Raw genomic sequence first — 12850 nt, 5'->3', positions numbered from 1 at the left:
AATCTCTTCTCTCATATACTCAGACTTCCAGCCGGCACCCCACCTCCCTCCCCACCTGCCTTTCTTTCTACAGAGCTGTCATGGCAGCATTTCAGGCAAGGCCAGTCTACCAAGGAGCATCCCTGGAGCTTGACACATAGCAAGTACTCAGTAAATGCTTGATAGCTCAGTGAAAAAAGGAGTAAATAAGTGAGCAAAAGAATAGGAGAATAGAAGAAGCTACATACACTGTAGGAAATAGTGTTGGTATAACATGTATAAAAATACTCGAGATTTCTTCCTTTTTAAAAAAAAATTATTTATTTTGAGAGAGAGAAAAGGAGAGAGAGAGAGAGAGAGAGGGAACTGGGGAGGGGCAGAAAGAAGGAGAGGATCCCAAGCAGGCTCCACACCAGAAGCACAGAACCCAACTCGGGGTTCAAGCCCAAGAACCGTGAGATCAGACCTGAGCCGAAATCAAGAGTCAGATGCTTAACTGACTGAGCCACCCAGGTGCCCCACACTTGAGATTTCATAATGACCAGGATTTCTCTGTGAAGAGTTTACATCTCACCTAATTTTAGTCCAAAGGCTTTCTTGCATAGTGGTTTGAACAATCATATTTACCTTACATCTAAGTGAGTGGTTCCTCTTGAAAATCAATATATCTTGAATCCCTGATGAGACTTAGCTTCCTAGATTCTATAGGAAGTAGGTATCCCCCTGACAGCTGTCTATCTCTTGCATGGCTTTCTGAATGTCCCTTCACTGTCCTCAGATCCACGAGTATTTATCTGCTCCCCTCTAACAGGAGCCAGTGCAATGTAGTTCAAGAAATATTAAGTGTTCTCATGTGCTATGCCCTGTGCCAAAGGGGAAAAAATACTACAGAATATTCCCAACTAGAAGATAATTTTCAAATTTTGGAAAATCCTCAAAAGGCTTTATTGCCTTATGCATTTGATATTAAAGATGCTTTAGCAGAACCTGAAACCATGATTTAATTCTGTGAAATACACTAAGATCATTAGAACCACTGCCTCCAATGATCTCTGCTGCTGTCATTCAAGTCAATGAAGAAACACATTTTTCTCTCTGTCATTTGCTGCCTCTTGGTTACACACACAAAGATGTCCACCCCCACATGTATTTTTTTTTTTCTCCTCAAGATGAAAATAAGGCTTAGACACAGAATAAAAAAGGCTGTATTTTTCAAAATCTTTAGGAGGCCAAAACATTATGAAAGTAATTTGGGGAGGGGCCGCAAAACAGAAAATCGAGACCTGGAAAATATGGCCACAGGGCAAACGCAAACCATACGAAGCACTTCAGTGAGACTGGGACAGGCCGAGCCCGCACGACAGGAATGTGCTTAGTGACCGAGGTGTGTGGGACAGAGTTCCCCGCTGCCATCAACAGAGTCTACTTTAGGTGACTTAGAAGAAAAGGAGTTTATTTTAAAATATATTAAGGTGTTTAAGAGGGCCAGAAAACCTGTCCGGCTGGCTCTACAACTGGGAACACCATCCAAACTGTATGATGGGATTGTTACCGCTGACACCTCCGCTGAGCACCCACACCACGGCTTGCACCATCGATGTTGGGCCCTGAATGCTGCCCTCTGTCCCTGCTGACCCTTGGGACCAGATGCTTATTCTACCACCCTTCCAGAAAGTGGGCTCCATTTTGGGGCTTGCTTAATAAGAGGTGATATGGTAACCGACACCCCTCCCACTTTCACCCATTGGTCTCTGTCTTCTGATTTTGGGAGAAAGAGCACCATCTATTGGTCACTGGATCAGAGCACACACAGCATCCTGCAGGGAGGCATTGCCCCCTCTCAAGGAATAATCTCTGCCACCACAGTAATGGAGCGTTCGGTAGGCTGTACCACCATGCCATGAGACCTTCTGTTTTAGGTGGTGGGGGACACGGTGAGAAATCCTCTGAGCATAGGCTTATCATCTCCCTCCCATCTCTGTAACTGAACTCTGGTGAGAAGCATTGCTGCCCGGAAATAAACGATGCTGAAGAAGATAGCTTGGCTAAGTCCATGCGACGTGCTGCCGGCCTGGAGAATCCAAACCCCGAATGCATCGTTATTCCAGTGGGGACAAGTTATTGCCCTCTCCACGACGGAATGGGTCTCCACTGTAATCTTCCTGCTGAGTGTGGTATTACAGCAAATCTCAGGGCTGGTCACTGCTCCTGAAAGTGAATCAGCAGTGGGCAGCAGACGCTTGGTGAGGAGAAGTCCTTGGTGGGCCACTGAACTCTCTCTATGCCTGAAACCACAGCTACTTTGTCCATGAAGCCACTGAGCAAGGGTGGCCAGGGAAAAAGGGAAGGCACAGGACAGGCGATCTCCCACCTGCGCACTCAGAACCTCCTCCACGGTGGTAGCTTTTGTGGCCATTCCAGTGTGACACAAATATTCTCCCATAGACTGGGCCCAGCTCGGAGACGTCCATCCCGTTCCTTTTTCCCAGACCTTCTTTCGTGACGCTGACCGTCCTTTCAACCTGGGAGCCACTACCACGACATGGTTAGCATCTGCCTCTCAGGCTGTCTCTCCTGTTCAGGAAAAGTGTACCAGGTGGACTGCTCCAAGTTCGGCTCCCTGAGAACATTTCCTTTCCCCATTGTCTCTCAGCCCCAGTGGGGCTGAAGAGCCCCCGCAGTTAAATTCCAGTAGGTTCCAGCAAAATTTGCAGGACCGTCTGCAAACCAGATGTGACTTTTTTCCTCTTTGGCGAACGGCTCGGTGTGGATTCCCCCACGGGAACACGGCAGTGAGGGAGGGGAGCGGCGCAGAAGTCAGGAGGCACATGGCAGGATAAGGCGCCGACTGTTCCTGTGGCTCATAAGGCCCATCAGCCATGGTGGTCGTATACACCCCTTCCATCTGATGCAAACGTGCTGGTGGGCTGGGCTCACCGAACTCTGTTTTGGCGGGTCAAATCACTCTCAGAGGCGCCTGGGTGGCTCCGTCGGGTAAGCGTCCAGCTTTGGCTCAGGTCATGACCTCACGGTTCGTGAGTTCGAGGCCCCACGTTGGGCTCTCTGCTGTTGGCCCAGAGCCCGCTTCGGGTCCTCTGCCTCCCTCTCTCTCTGCCCCTCCCCCACCCATGGTCTCTCACTCTCTCTCCCCCAAATCAAAATACACATTAAAAAAAAAATTCCTCTGAGTTCAACATGGGCAGTTTAGGTCCCAGGGTCACCTAGTGCCCCGTGGTCAAGCCCTCAGGGGCCAGCCAAGAGTTCTTTCTGAAAGGAGAATAATTACTTGCATGGGAGAGCTTGGCTTTGCTCCAAAAGCTAAGAGGCGACAGCTATGCTTCCCCTATTAGGACTTGCTGCAGGCTCTGCACAGCGGCCAGGTGGGTCACAGGCTTTCTGAGCACGGGGTCATAAGGACAAGTATGCAGAGCTGCTCGCAGGGGGCCTGGGCCAGCTGGAGAGCTCCCTCCCTTGCGCGAGGCTCCATTAAAAGTAAATGAGTCAGAGCAGCAAACCCGAGGGTGACATCGATTGCCTTCTGTTGCCAAGGAATTCCGCGAGGCCTCCGTGCTTCTTTCTCCTTAATGGCACGAATCGTTGCAGTTCCTACAAAGGAGGAACTATTGGTTTTGTTTGGCCATTTTAGCAGGAAGGGGGAGCCCCGGGAGGATGGCCTCTTGGCCCTCCATTAACAGACGCCATGCTTACCCCCATGCTGTGGAAGCCATTGTGGGGTTTCTGCATTTGCTGAGGGCACCGTTCCAGGCACAGAGGCAGGATCTGGGGAAATTACCACATAATTTCTCACTGAGAAAACTGAAGCAGGCAGAAGAGAACTTCCACAGCCCTACCACCACCACATCCGCCCCCCTCCCAGCATCTGCTCCCGCTTACAGTCTGTTCTACAATGCGTGCTTCTGTAATAGGCATTAACTCAAATATTATTGCTAGGTGGGGGATGATGTCACTATAATGGGGAAATTGGGTCGGTTCCTAAGTGATGTTTCCCCCATTAATATTTTGTGCCATCAGATAAGAGCAGCTGAATGTGGAGACACCAGTGGAATGAGCTGAATGAGCAAACTGCCGAAGAATCAGGTACTTTACGTGAGCCCTTTTCACTGCATCTTCTTATTGGGGCCGTTGGGCTACAGGTTCCGTCTTGGAAGTGCTTACTGTGTACATATCTGCTTCTACCCTTCCTTCTGCCAAATTCTATCAAGCTGCCTTTGCCTTCTTCTTGGAAAGGCGAAATCCTTTATTTACTGATGTACAGTTGACCCTTGAACAACAGGGGTTCGAACAGCAGGGGTCCACTTTTACGTGACAGCAAAAGCCACAAGGCTTTTATTTACAACTGCCCACCTCCGTCTCCTTGGGAGCAAATCAAAGGCGAAGGGTACAGAGGTCATGGCCGCTGCCCTCTGAGTATTTGGTGAGGCCATCGAGGCCATCAGCAGACCCCAGGGGCCCAGGACCAGGCAAGGCTGCCGGTCCCCCGTGTGCTGACAGGGTGGCTGGGCAAAGGGCCCCGGCTGGTGGGCAGGAGGCTGGGCTGAAGCAGAAGACCATTTCCGGAAGGCGGGGAGAATGCTGCAGGAGCTTAGCCTGGAACGTCTCGCCTTGGTCTTCCTGGCTCCTGGCTCCAGGACTGGGGCCTCTGCTGGGCCAGGTGCAGACCCCTTCCTGCGGGACGGTCACAGGGTGGAGGACACCTGCAGGGAGACAGGGCAGCTGTACTGTACTTGGCCAATGTCGCTACCCACAGGCCTGCCCTCTGGCTGCTGCTGCTGAGCCAAGGCCACCAGGCTTCGACCCTCTGCTGCCACTGCACTTGACCTGCTCACCCAACCAGCCTATACTTTGTTTTCAATAAACACACCTACAGTGCTGCAAATGCGTTTTCTCTTATGACTTTCTGAATAACGTTTCTTCTCTCTAGCTTACATTCATATACGAATCCAGTGTATAATACACACAAAAAAATATATGGTAATCAGTTATTTATGTTATCGGTAAGGCTTCAGTTCAACAGTAGACTATTAGTAGTTAAGTTGTGGAGGACTTAGAAGAAATTATATGTGGATTTTTGACTGTGTGTGGTTCAGGGCCCCCTAGCCCCTGTGTTGTTCAAGGGTCAACTTTATTAGGAATGTAACATGTTCTTTTAAACTATGTTAATTGGTGTTTTTGTTGGTATGCAATTTCCAAAGTTGGACAGGTTTGAAATGGTCTGCCCCATATTTCTTCCGTGAATTCTGTTATTTTTAGTGCATGAATTTGAGAATAAGAAATTTTCAGGAGCACATTTATCACGTTATTGCAGAAATGCCTGTGTGCCGCCTTCCCACTCGTAACCATGGAGAAATTATTCATGCTCTTATCGAACGCTAATTCCCCCATGTGTGGAATGTATTCCAACCCCCTTTTCAAGGACACTGCTCCAGCATTTATCCTTTTCCTACCTCATGAATTTTTTGCCTTTCTCAGAGCAGTCTCTTCAATATGAAAAACATGTTGCTGCTTCTCCCATCTTAAAAAAAAAAAGAAAAGTCTTGATTCCACATCCCTAACCCACCTACTAACTCCATTCTTCGCTCCCCTTTTCAGCAAACTAGTTGCAAGAGTTGTTTGTACTCATTACCTCCCGCTCTTCCCCTATTTTCTCTTAATTCCAACCCAGGGTGACTTTGCTCCTTCCACACTCCACCAAAACTCCCATTGCTAAATCCAAGGGTCAATTTCCAGTATCTTATCTAGCAGTACTTAATAGGTCACTTCCTCCTCCAGACCCTTTGCTCATTTGCCTTCCAGGCAACCACTCCTTTTCCTCCTGCCTCACTGGTTATTCCTTGTCAGTCTCCCTTGCAGACCCCTTCCCTTCTCCTGACCTCTTAGTGTTGGAGGAACCCCTGTTCTTCCTTCTCCTCCATTTAGTCCTTCAGCAATCCCATCCAGTTTCATGGCACCACTATGCTGAAAATTCCCAAATTTATATCTCCAGGGCAGAACTTTAAGAACTTTGGACTCTTGTATTCAATTGCCTACTCAACACCCCCCACTGGGATATTTAATGCGCATCTCAAAAGTCAGCAAGTCTAAAAATGAGCTTCTGCCTTCTCACACCCAACCTGCCCCCTCTGCAGCCTTTCCCCATCAGTTGATGGAAACTGCACTGTTCAGGTTGCTTGGCCAAATATCTTACAGCCACTCCTGTCTCCTCTCCACCTATCACACCACACATCAAACACATCCGCAGATCCTGCTGGTTTAAGAACCAAAATATATTCAGTATCTAGCTGCCTCTTACTGAGTCTACTGCCACTGCCCTGGGGCAAGTGACCATTTTCTCTTGTCTGGATTATTGCAAAAAACTCCCAATGGGTCTCCTTTCACCTTTGCCTGTCCATACAGTTGTCATAGTGATTCTGTAAAATGTAGGTTAGATTTCTACTTGTTCAAACCCCTCCAATAGTTTTAAGTCAAAGTCAGTCCTGCTAGAAGTCTTTAAGACCCCCTTTGGTCTAACCAGCCACCACCACCTGCCACTCACGTATCTCCAACCTCTCCTTCTCCCCCTCTTTCTCTCTGCTCGGGCTAAATTTCCTCTCTGCTGCTCCTCAAATGCATCAGGCAGGCTCTTGTTTTACGGCCTTTGCAACTGGCTGTTCCATGTGCCTGGTACACTCTTCCATGTCCTTCAAGTATTTGCTCAACTCCCATATTCTCAACGAGGCTTGATCTATTTAAAAATGGAAGGCACTTCTATCCCCATCCTCCTGTGTTTCCCAAACCTTTGCTCTACTTTCATTCCCCCAAACCCACACATATCACCTTCTAAGCCATCAAATAAATTATTCATTATGTCTACTGTTTCTTCCCTGTCTCCCCGACTAGAGTGTTGTCCTCTGAGGGCAAGTATCTCTGGTTCACAGATGTGAACAATGCCTTGGCAGATAATAGCTGTGCAATAAATATTTGTTGTATGAGTATGTGATAGGCTGGGTCCTGCTGGGGTTACTGTGAATTGCTTTCAGATCAGTAAGGTAGTAACTAAGTAAATTTCATTTATCACAGGTGCTCCACTAGCCCCAGACTGATTGGTGGGCCTAGCTTGATACTGGGCCAAGGTTACATGCCACACCCTAGCTGGAAAAGAAGTTTTCTGCTTCTGCTTTGGAGAGGTGGGATTCACAAGGTGAGAAATTGCCTAAACATGGAAAGGTTGTTCAAACAGTACTAAAGCAGCCAAGAACCCAAGTCACTACTTTATTGAAAAAAAAAAAAAATGAAAACCATATTTGCATCAATTTTCTATTAAGAAGATTTTCTTCTCAAGTTGTAAACACAAGGAATGCATTTCATTTAAATAAGAGAGAGGTGACATTTAAAAACATTTATTAATGTTTTTAGAAAAAGAGCAAACTTTATTTTCTATCATGTTGGAGGATACTGGCTGGATTCTTATTGCTATTATTCCCATCAATGTTTTACATTATAAAATGGGACATATAAAAGGGGCATATGGGACATATAAAAGGTATTGCAAATAAAAATTATTTTCATTCCAATGGAGAAGAAAATTACCGGCTTAAAAATTAAGTTTAATATCAAAAGAAGTAACACATCAAAGTTTCCACATTTAAAAAACTTTGATAGTTGGGGGTGCCTGAGTGGCTCAGACCGACTTTGGCTCAGGTCATGATCTCACGGTTGGTGAGTGCCCCGCATCGGGCTCCGTGCTGTCAGCTCAGAGCCTGGAGCCTGCTTTGGATTCTGTGTCTCCCTCGCTCTCTGTCTCTCAAAAATAAATAGAAATGTTAAAAAAAAATTTTTTTTTAAAAACTCTGATGGTTAAAATATCATCAACCTTGTGATGAGTGCAATATACTTTATGTGAACCTCTGAAAATTTGTGTTCCAAGTTGCAGCTCCTTCTCAGAAACTGCAGGCGGGGCACAACTCCTCACATTCCAACAGAATTCAAAGTTTGAGAGTTCTTTAGTAGGAGTATTCATTCACCGGTCTTTGGCAACTTTCAGCTCTTTCCAGAATGAAGCTGGAACTCGTCCAGCAGCCAGGCCTCCTGACCCCAGGGGAGTCTGCTTCCCTGGAACTCTGTGGCCCCATCAAGATCCTATGACAACTACCTTCGCGGCTGTACGGCTGGCTGACACGTGACACGCGAGGACTCCAACCGGCTTGCAGTGGCGAGGCTGCTAGAGTCCCAAAGAGTGCAACTTCCTATATTTGCATATGAATGCATCCGTTCTCCCAAGGCTAACTTTGTGGCATTCCACTGGCACTAAAGAGCCAAAGGGTGGTGTTTTGTCTAAGCACTCCTGGCTACTGGCTTCGAATGAAGATGACACTGTCTCTGATGTGCCAGTTTTTCCTCCAGGCTTCAAGCACTTTTTGATTGAAGGTTCACCTGTGTGGCTGCCCTCGGAACTCAAAGGGATGCTGCTCTGTTCGCCATCTTTAAGGCGCCTGTGGTGCTCTTCGCTAAGCAACAATACAATGGCTCCGCCAACGTGAAGCACCCTGTGACAAAAAAAATGGTAATTGGTATGAGTACTTCTTTCTTTTTAGACAACAAACAATCCCACTTTATTTAAAATATTTGGGGTTTTTAATTTGAAATTTAATTTTATCTATTTAAACACAAGGATTTTGATAATTAGGTAGTATCTTCCATAATGCATATTCATTATAGTAATTATGGAATCATGAGCACAAATCTGCTTTAATTATCTATTTTTACTCTACTTAAAAGGCAAGCCTCAAAGTAATTCATAGTCACATTCTAATAAGTGATTGTACAAAGGAAAAGGCGGATGAAAGAATCCTATAGAATCAGCATACATTAGGCTGATGGCAGAAGAAAAGCACCGGAAAGAGTGAGGACGTGGACAAAGGAATGACAACGGGGAAGCTCAGAAAGGGAAAAGGGGAGGCCTCAGAATGTCAGCCTGTTGAGGAGAATTGCTCAATCACTTGACCAAATTCTGCAGAGCACTTCTGTGTGGAAAAAGTGATGCCCAACCACAGTCCCCGGAGTTGCTAAAGAGATTACTGAAAGCGGGAGAGAGGCGAGTGGAGAGTTACAGAGGCTGGCGATGCCACCCTCCAGGCAAGTACGAGGTCCCCTGGGAACACATGAGCTGGGTCCCAAACGTGCACCATGAGTTAAGGACAAGCGGGACCAAGCCAGGCCAAGTGACAGCGAGGAGCTGGAGCGAGGCAGGGAGCTGGAGGCAGAAAAGCAGCAGAAAGGAAGAAGTGAGGAGGAGGAGGCACTGAAAGAAATTCAGCGTGAGGGTGAATCAGAGGGGTGGGAGGAGGAGGGAGGAAAAGAGGGCTGTCTGGAATATGCTGAGGGACCTCAGGAACAGGGCAACGTGAGCTCCAATCCACAGCTGGATATACAGCCTGGAGGCGATGAGACCAGGGTTCCAGGTAGAGATTTCGGAGCTGTCAATAGCACACGGTAGATATAGCTGTGATGGTGAATGACATCACCTGGGGAGGCAGGTTAGCGTGAGAAGAGAAAAAGGGCCCAGGAACAGAGGCTTCACAGTTAAGGAAGGAGAGAGGAGGGACGGGCCATGGAACAAAATCCCGGGAGAAAGTCTGGACAACAGTGATGGCATGGAAGCGAAAGGTGCACACTTTCAGGACGGGAATGGTCTCCACAGCATCTAATGCTACAGGATGAACAGGTGACTAGGATTACAAGAGGTCCTCAGTGAACCTGGGGACAGCAATCCCAGTTGAGGACATGAGAAAATGCTGGTCTGCCAGAATCGAAGGGGGACTGGAAGGTGAGGAAGCAGAGATGTCAAGTGTAGACTCTTCTTTCAGTAAGTTTGGTTGTATAGGTAAGGAGACAAGGTGACAGCTAGAGGATCAAGAGTTAAAGGGAATCTCCCCCACACCCAACAAAGATATCAGGAGCTTAAGTAGCTTTCCCTCATCTAAAAAATCAGTGAATCAACACAAGTTTGTCTCCGAACTCCACTATATCAGGCTCCACTGCCTATATAAAACCTCCAACTATAAAAACTGAAAAATCAAACCATAAAGGCTGTGGGCAGGTGTCAAGGAAGCGTGGTCATAGGAGTTCCTTATGTTCAAATACATACACTTTTCAACTGATCCTACTGAGGCACTGAAATTATGGGGGGAATCTTGAATATCTTCTGGGAAGTTTCAGGTTAAATATAAGTCACTGCTTACACATATTAGTATTTCACTATGAGTTGGCTTAATAGTGTGGCTGGTGAATTACCTACTGGGCACAAAGGCTGCGGTAATTAACACAGGCTGCAGGACAGAATCACCTTGGGAGTGGTTAAGAAATACACCCACGTTCTACTCTAGACCCATTAAACTGGAGAGGTGGAGAATGAGCATCACTGTTTTTCAAAAGCCCCTGAAATGATTTTAATATGAAGTCAGGGTTGCAAAATCTGCTTGAGGGGAAGGTGTTATCAGGCAGAAGGGCGTGCAGGCCTGAATTATAGGTGGTGCCCAGAAAGAGATCTCAGGTTAGGTAACTGTGTGACAGGGGAAGTTACTTAGAAAGAAGATAATCCAAAAAAAGTGTGGAGCATCCAGTTCACCAGATGGAGGTGAGACGGTTCTTAGTTGGACTTAGACTTCATGTCAAGTCTTCATATAAAGTTAAGTCTTTAATTTTCCCTACAGAATGTTAGCCTTGACACTGAATTTTCTCCATCCAAAACCCATGGCTCATTTTTTCTATTGGTGACATTATTTATATACAGGTTCTTGACCATTTACATTGTCTTGCTCTATCAAATCTCCAACTGAGACAATTTAATGAATTGACTTCTTGGTCATATCTATTTATTCCTCCATGTGTTCTAGGTTCTCTCCTTTACCAGCTTAAATGATCAGAAAAATATATATTCAGGCTTCACTGTTTGAACTTCTCAAAGAAATACTTTCCCTGAATTATATTCCCTGAGGCCAACCTTAGACACCCTGACATGAATAACACCTCTAAATTTTCATTTTACAATCAGCAGTGTTGTAGCCTCTCTATGATACTGAATGCTCCTCATGTGAATTTTGTTGTGGGGCTTAGTAGCTGTGATCTTGAGAAAGTTCATCTTTCCGGGTCCCAGTTTCTCATCTGTAAAGTGTGGCCGATTAACACATTAGGAGGCAGGGTTTTGGTGAGGTTTATAATATGTAAATTACCTACCTCAGTGATTAAAATATAGGTCACTAATCCAGATACTCGAATTTTAGCCAATAATGAAAACTCAGTACCTTTTTTGGAATAAAACTTAATATAGTATAAGATGATACAGAATAACTATTTCAATGATAACCTTCTGATTTGAAACCTTAGAAAATTTAAGTACAAAAACTCTGGGAAATTACTAAAATGCAATCAAATCTTAGCTGAAGAACTAGGATATATTTCAGTTAAATGACCAATAACTCAAAAATCATGAAAATAAACTTAAAACCTACCTCTCCATTTCTTGTAGAATGCTTTTGATGTCTTCCCCTAACTTAAACTTTTTCCCAAATGGAATGTCAGAAATAATAACATCGACACTTTCTGAAGGCAATGGCAAGTCTGAAACACAAAAACCAGAGAAACCCGTTACATTAAGTTCAAATATTTACAACCTAAATATGAGAAAACTGAAGTATGGAGAATTATTTTTGCATATTAAGTACAATTTAGGGTTGCTAACATTGTCTCCAAGAAACTATAAGTTCCTGAAAGGCTTTTCAACTGAAAAATAAATGATAAAGTTATTAGATTCTGTTCTTTGAAAATTGGTTTTTGTTATGACAAAATATGACATAAGTTAAGCAAAATCTTAAATTAATCAGAAAATTGAATTCTCTAAACATATTACATGAATACAAAGTTGCCAGACCCAAGAAGAAACACATTAAATTGTCTAGAAAAAACTTTTACAAATTATATGCTCTTTCATTTCCTTCTTCATACTTACATATAAAATTTTGCATGTGTATATCTGTGTGTTTTTAAAAGGGAGATGATCTTAGCTTTCACTGAAATTTTAAAGGAGACCCAAAGGGGGGCGCCTGGGTGGCGCAGTCGGTTAAGCGTCCGACTTCAGCCAGGTCACGATCTCGCGGTCCGTGAGTTTGAGCCCCGCGTCAGGCTCTGGGCTGATGGCTCAGAGCCTGGAGCCTGTTTCTGATTCTGTGTCTCCCTCTCTCTCTGCCCCTCCCCCGTTCATGCTCTGTCTCTCTCTGTCCCAAAAATAAACGTTGAAAAAAAAAATTAAAAAAAAAAAAAATAAAGGAGACCCAAAGGTTAAGAACATGGACATAAATCCTAAGGCTAGAGAAAAGGCTAAAAAACAAATAATCAACAAAATGAACATTATTACTAAACAAAATTAAATGTAGTATTTGATTACTGAATCTGAATTTTTTTCTCATCTTTACATTTCTCAGAAATTAGCTTCCCAGGTCATACACATAATCTTAACTTCCACATTTTCTGAGTGTACTTTTCACTTTCTACTTATTTTACTTCCCACCCATCATGTAAATTAGTTGTATATTCATAAGGTAGATGTCCCAATTTTCATTTTTTGAATAGCATTTAACTCTGTAAGAACAGAATACAATTTAAATAACCTTTGCTCTTCTAAATACCATATACATTTTTGTTGGCTGGAAATTTAAAAACAAAACAAAAAAATCCCATTATCGGGGAAAGTCTAAGGAACACTTGATGATCTTTCCTAGTTCTAACCCCTACTTGAAATTAGTAGAAAAAATAATAGGTCGTCAGAAAAAAAGTCTCAGGATAATATTCTTTTAAAGCTAGACATGAATTCTTTTTT

The 12850-nt window shown here is 44.5% G+C and overlaps 1 protein-coding gene and 1 long non-coding RNA gene across 5 annotated transcripts in view; both read right to left on the bottom strand.

Annotated features, from left to right (window-relative positions):
- Positions 1 to 1411: 1411 nt before the first annotated feature.
- LOC128311271 (uncharacterized) lies at positions 1412 to 7492 on the bottom strand. Its single transcript, XR_008289565.1, has 2 exons — positions 6851 to 7492; positions 1412 to 5502 (listed from the first exon to the last, which is right to left on the bottom strand). It is a non-coding gene; the product is annotated as an uncharacterized LOC128311271 (long non-coding RNA).
- Positions 7493 to 7509: 17 nt separating this feature from the next.
- The window catches only part of THUMPD2 (THUMP domain containing 2), a 35566-nt gene continuing 30225 nt past the window's right edge, over positions 7510 to 12850 (bottom strand). For 3 of the 4 annotated variants that reach the window (XM_027033615.2, XM_027033616.2, XM_027033617.2), the window contains 2 exons: positions 11487 to 11595; positions 7510 to 8522 (listed from right to left, as the gene is read on the bottom strand). In XM_027033615.2, the coding sequence (XP_026889416.1) occupies positions 8198 to 8522; positions 11487 to 11595 (434 nt within the window). In that variant the 3' untranslated portion in view covers positions 7510 to 8197. The remainder of the gene's footprint in view (positions 8523 to 11486; positions 11596 to 12850) is intronic. The other variant, XM_027033618.2, reaches the window with a different exon arrangement.

Source organism: Acinonyx jubatus, chromosome A3, assembly GCF_027475565.1.
Source record: "Acinonyx jubatus isolate Ajub_Pintada_27869175 chromosome A3, VMU_Ajub_asm_v1.0, whole genome shotgun sequence".
NCBI lineage: Eukaryota > Metazoa > Chordata > Mammalia > Carnivora > Felidae > Acinonyx > Acinonyx jubatus.
The sequence above is the reverse complement of the archived record's forward strand: the minus strand, read 5'-3'. Positions and strand labels throughout refer to the sequence as shown.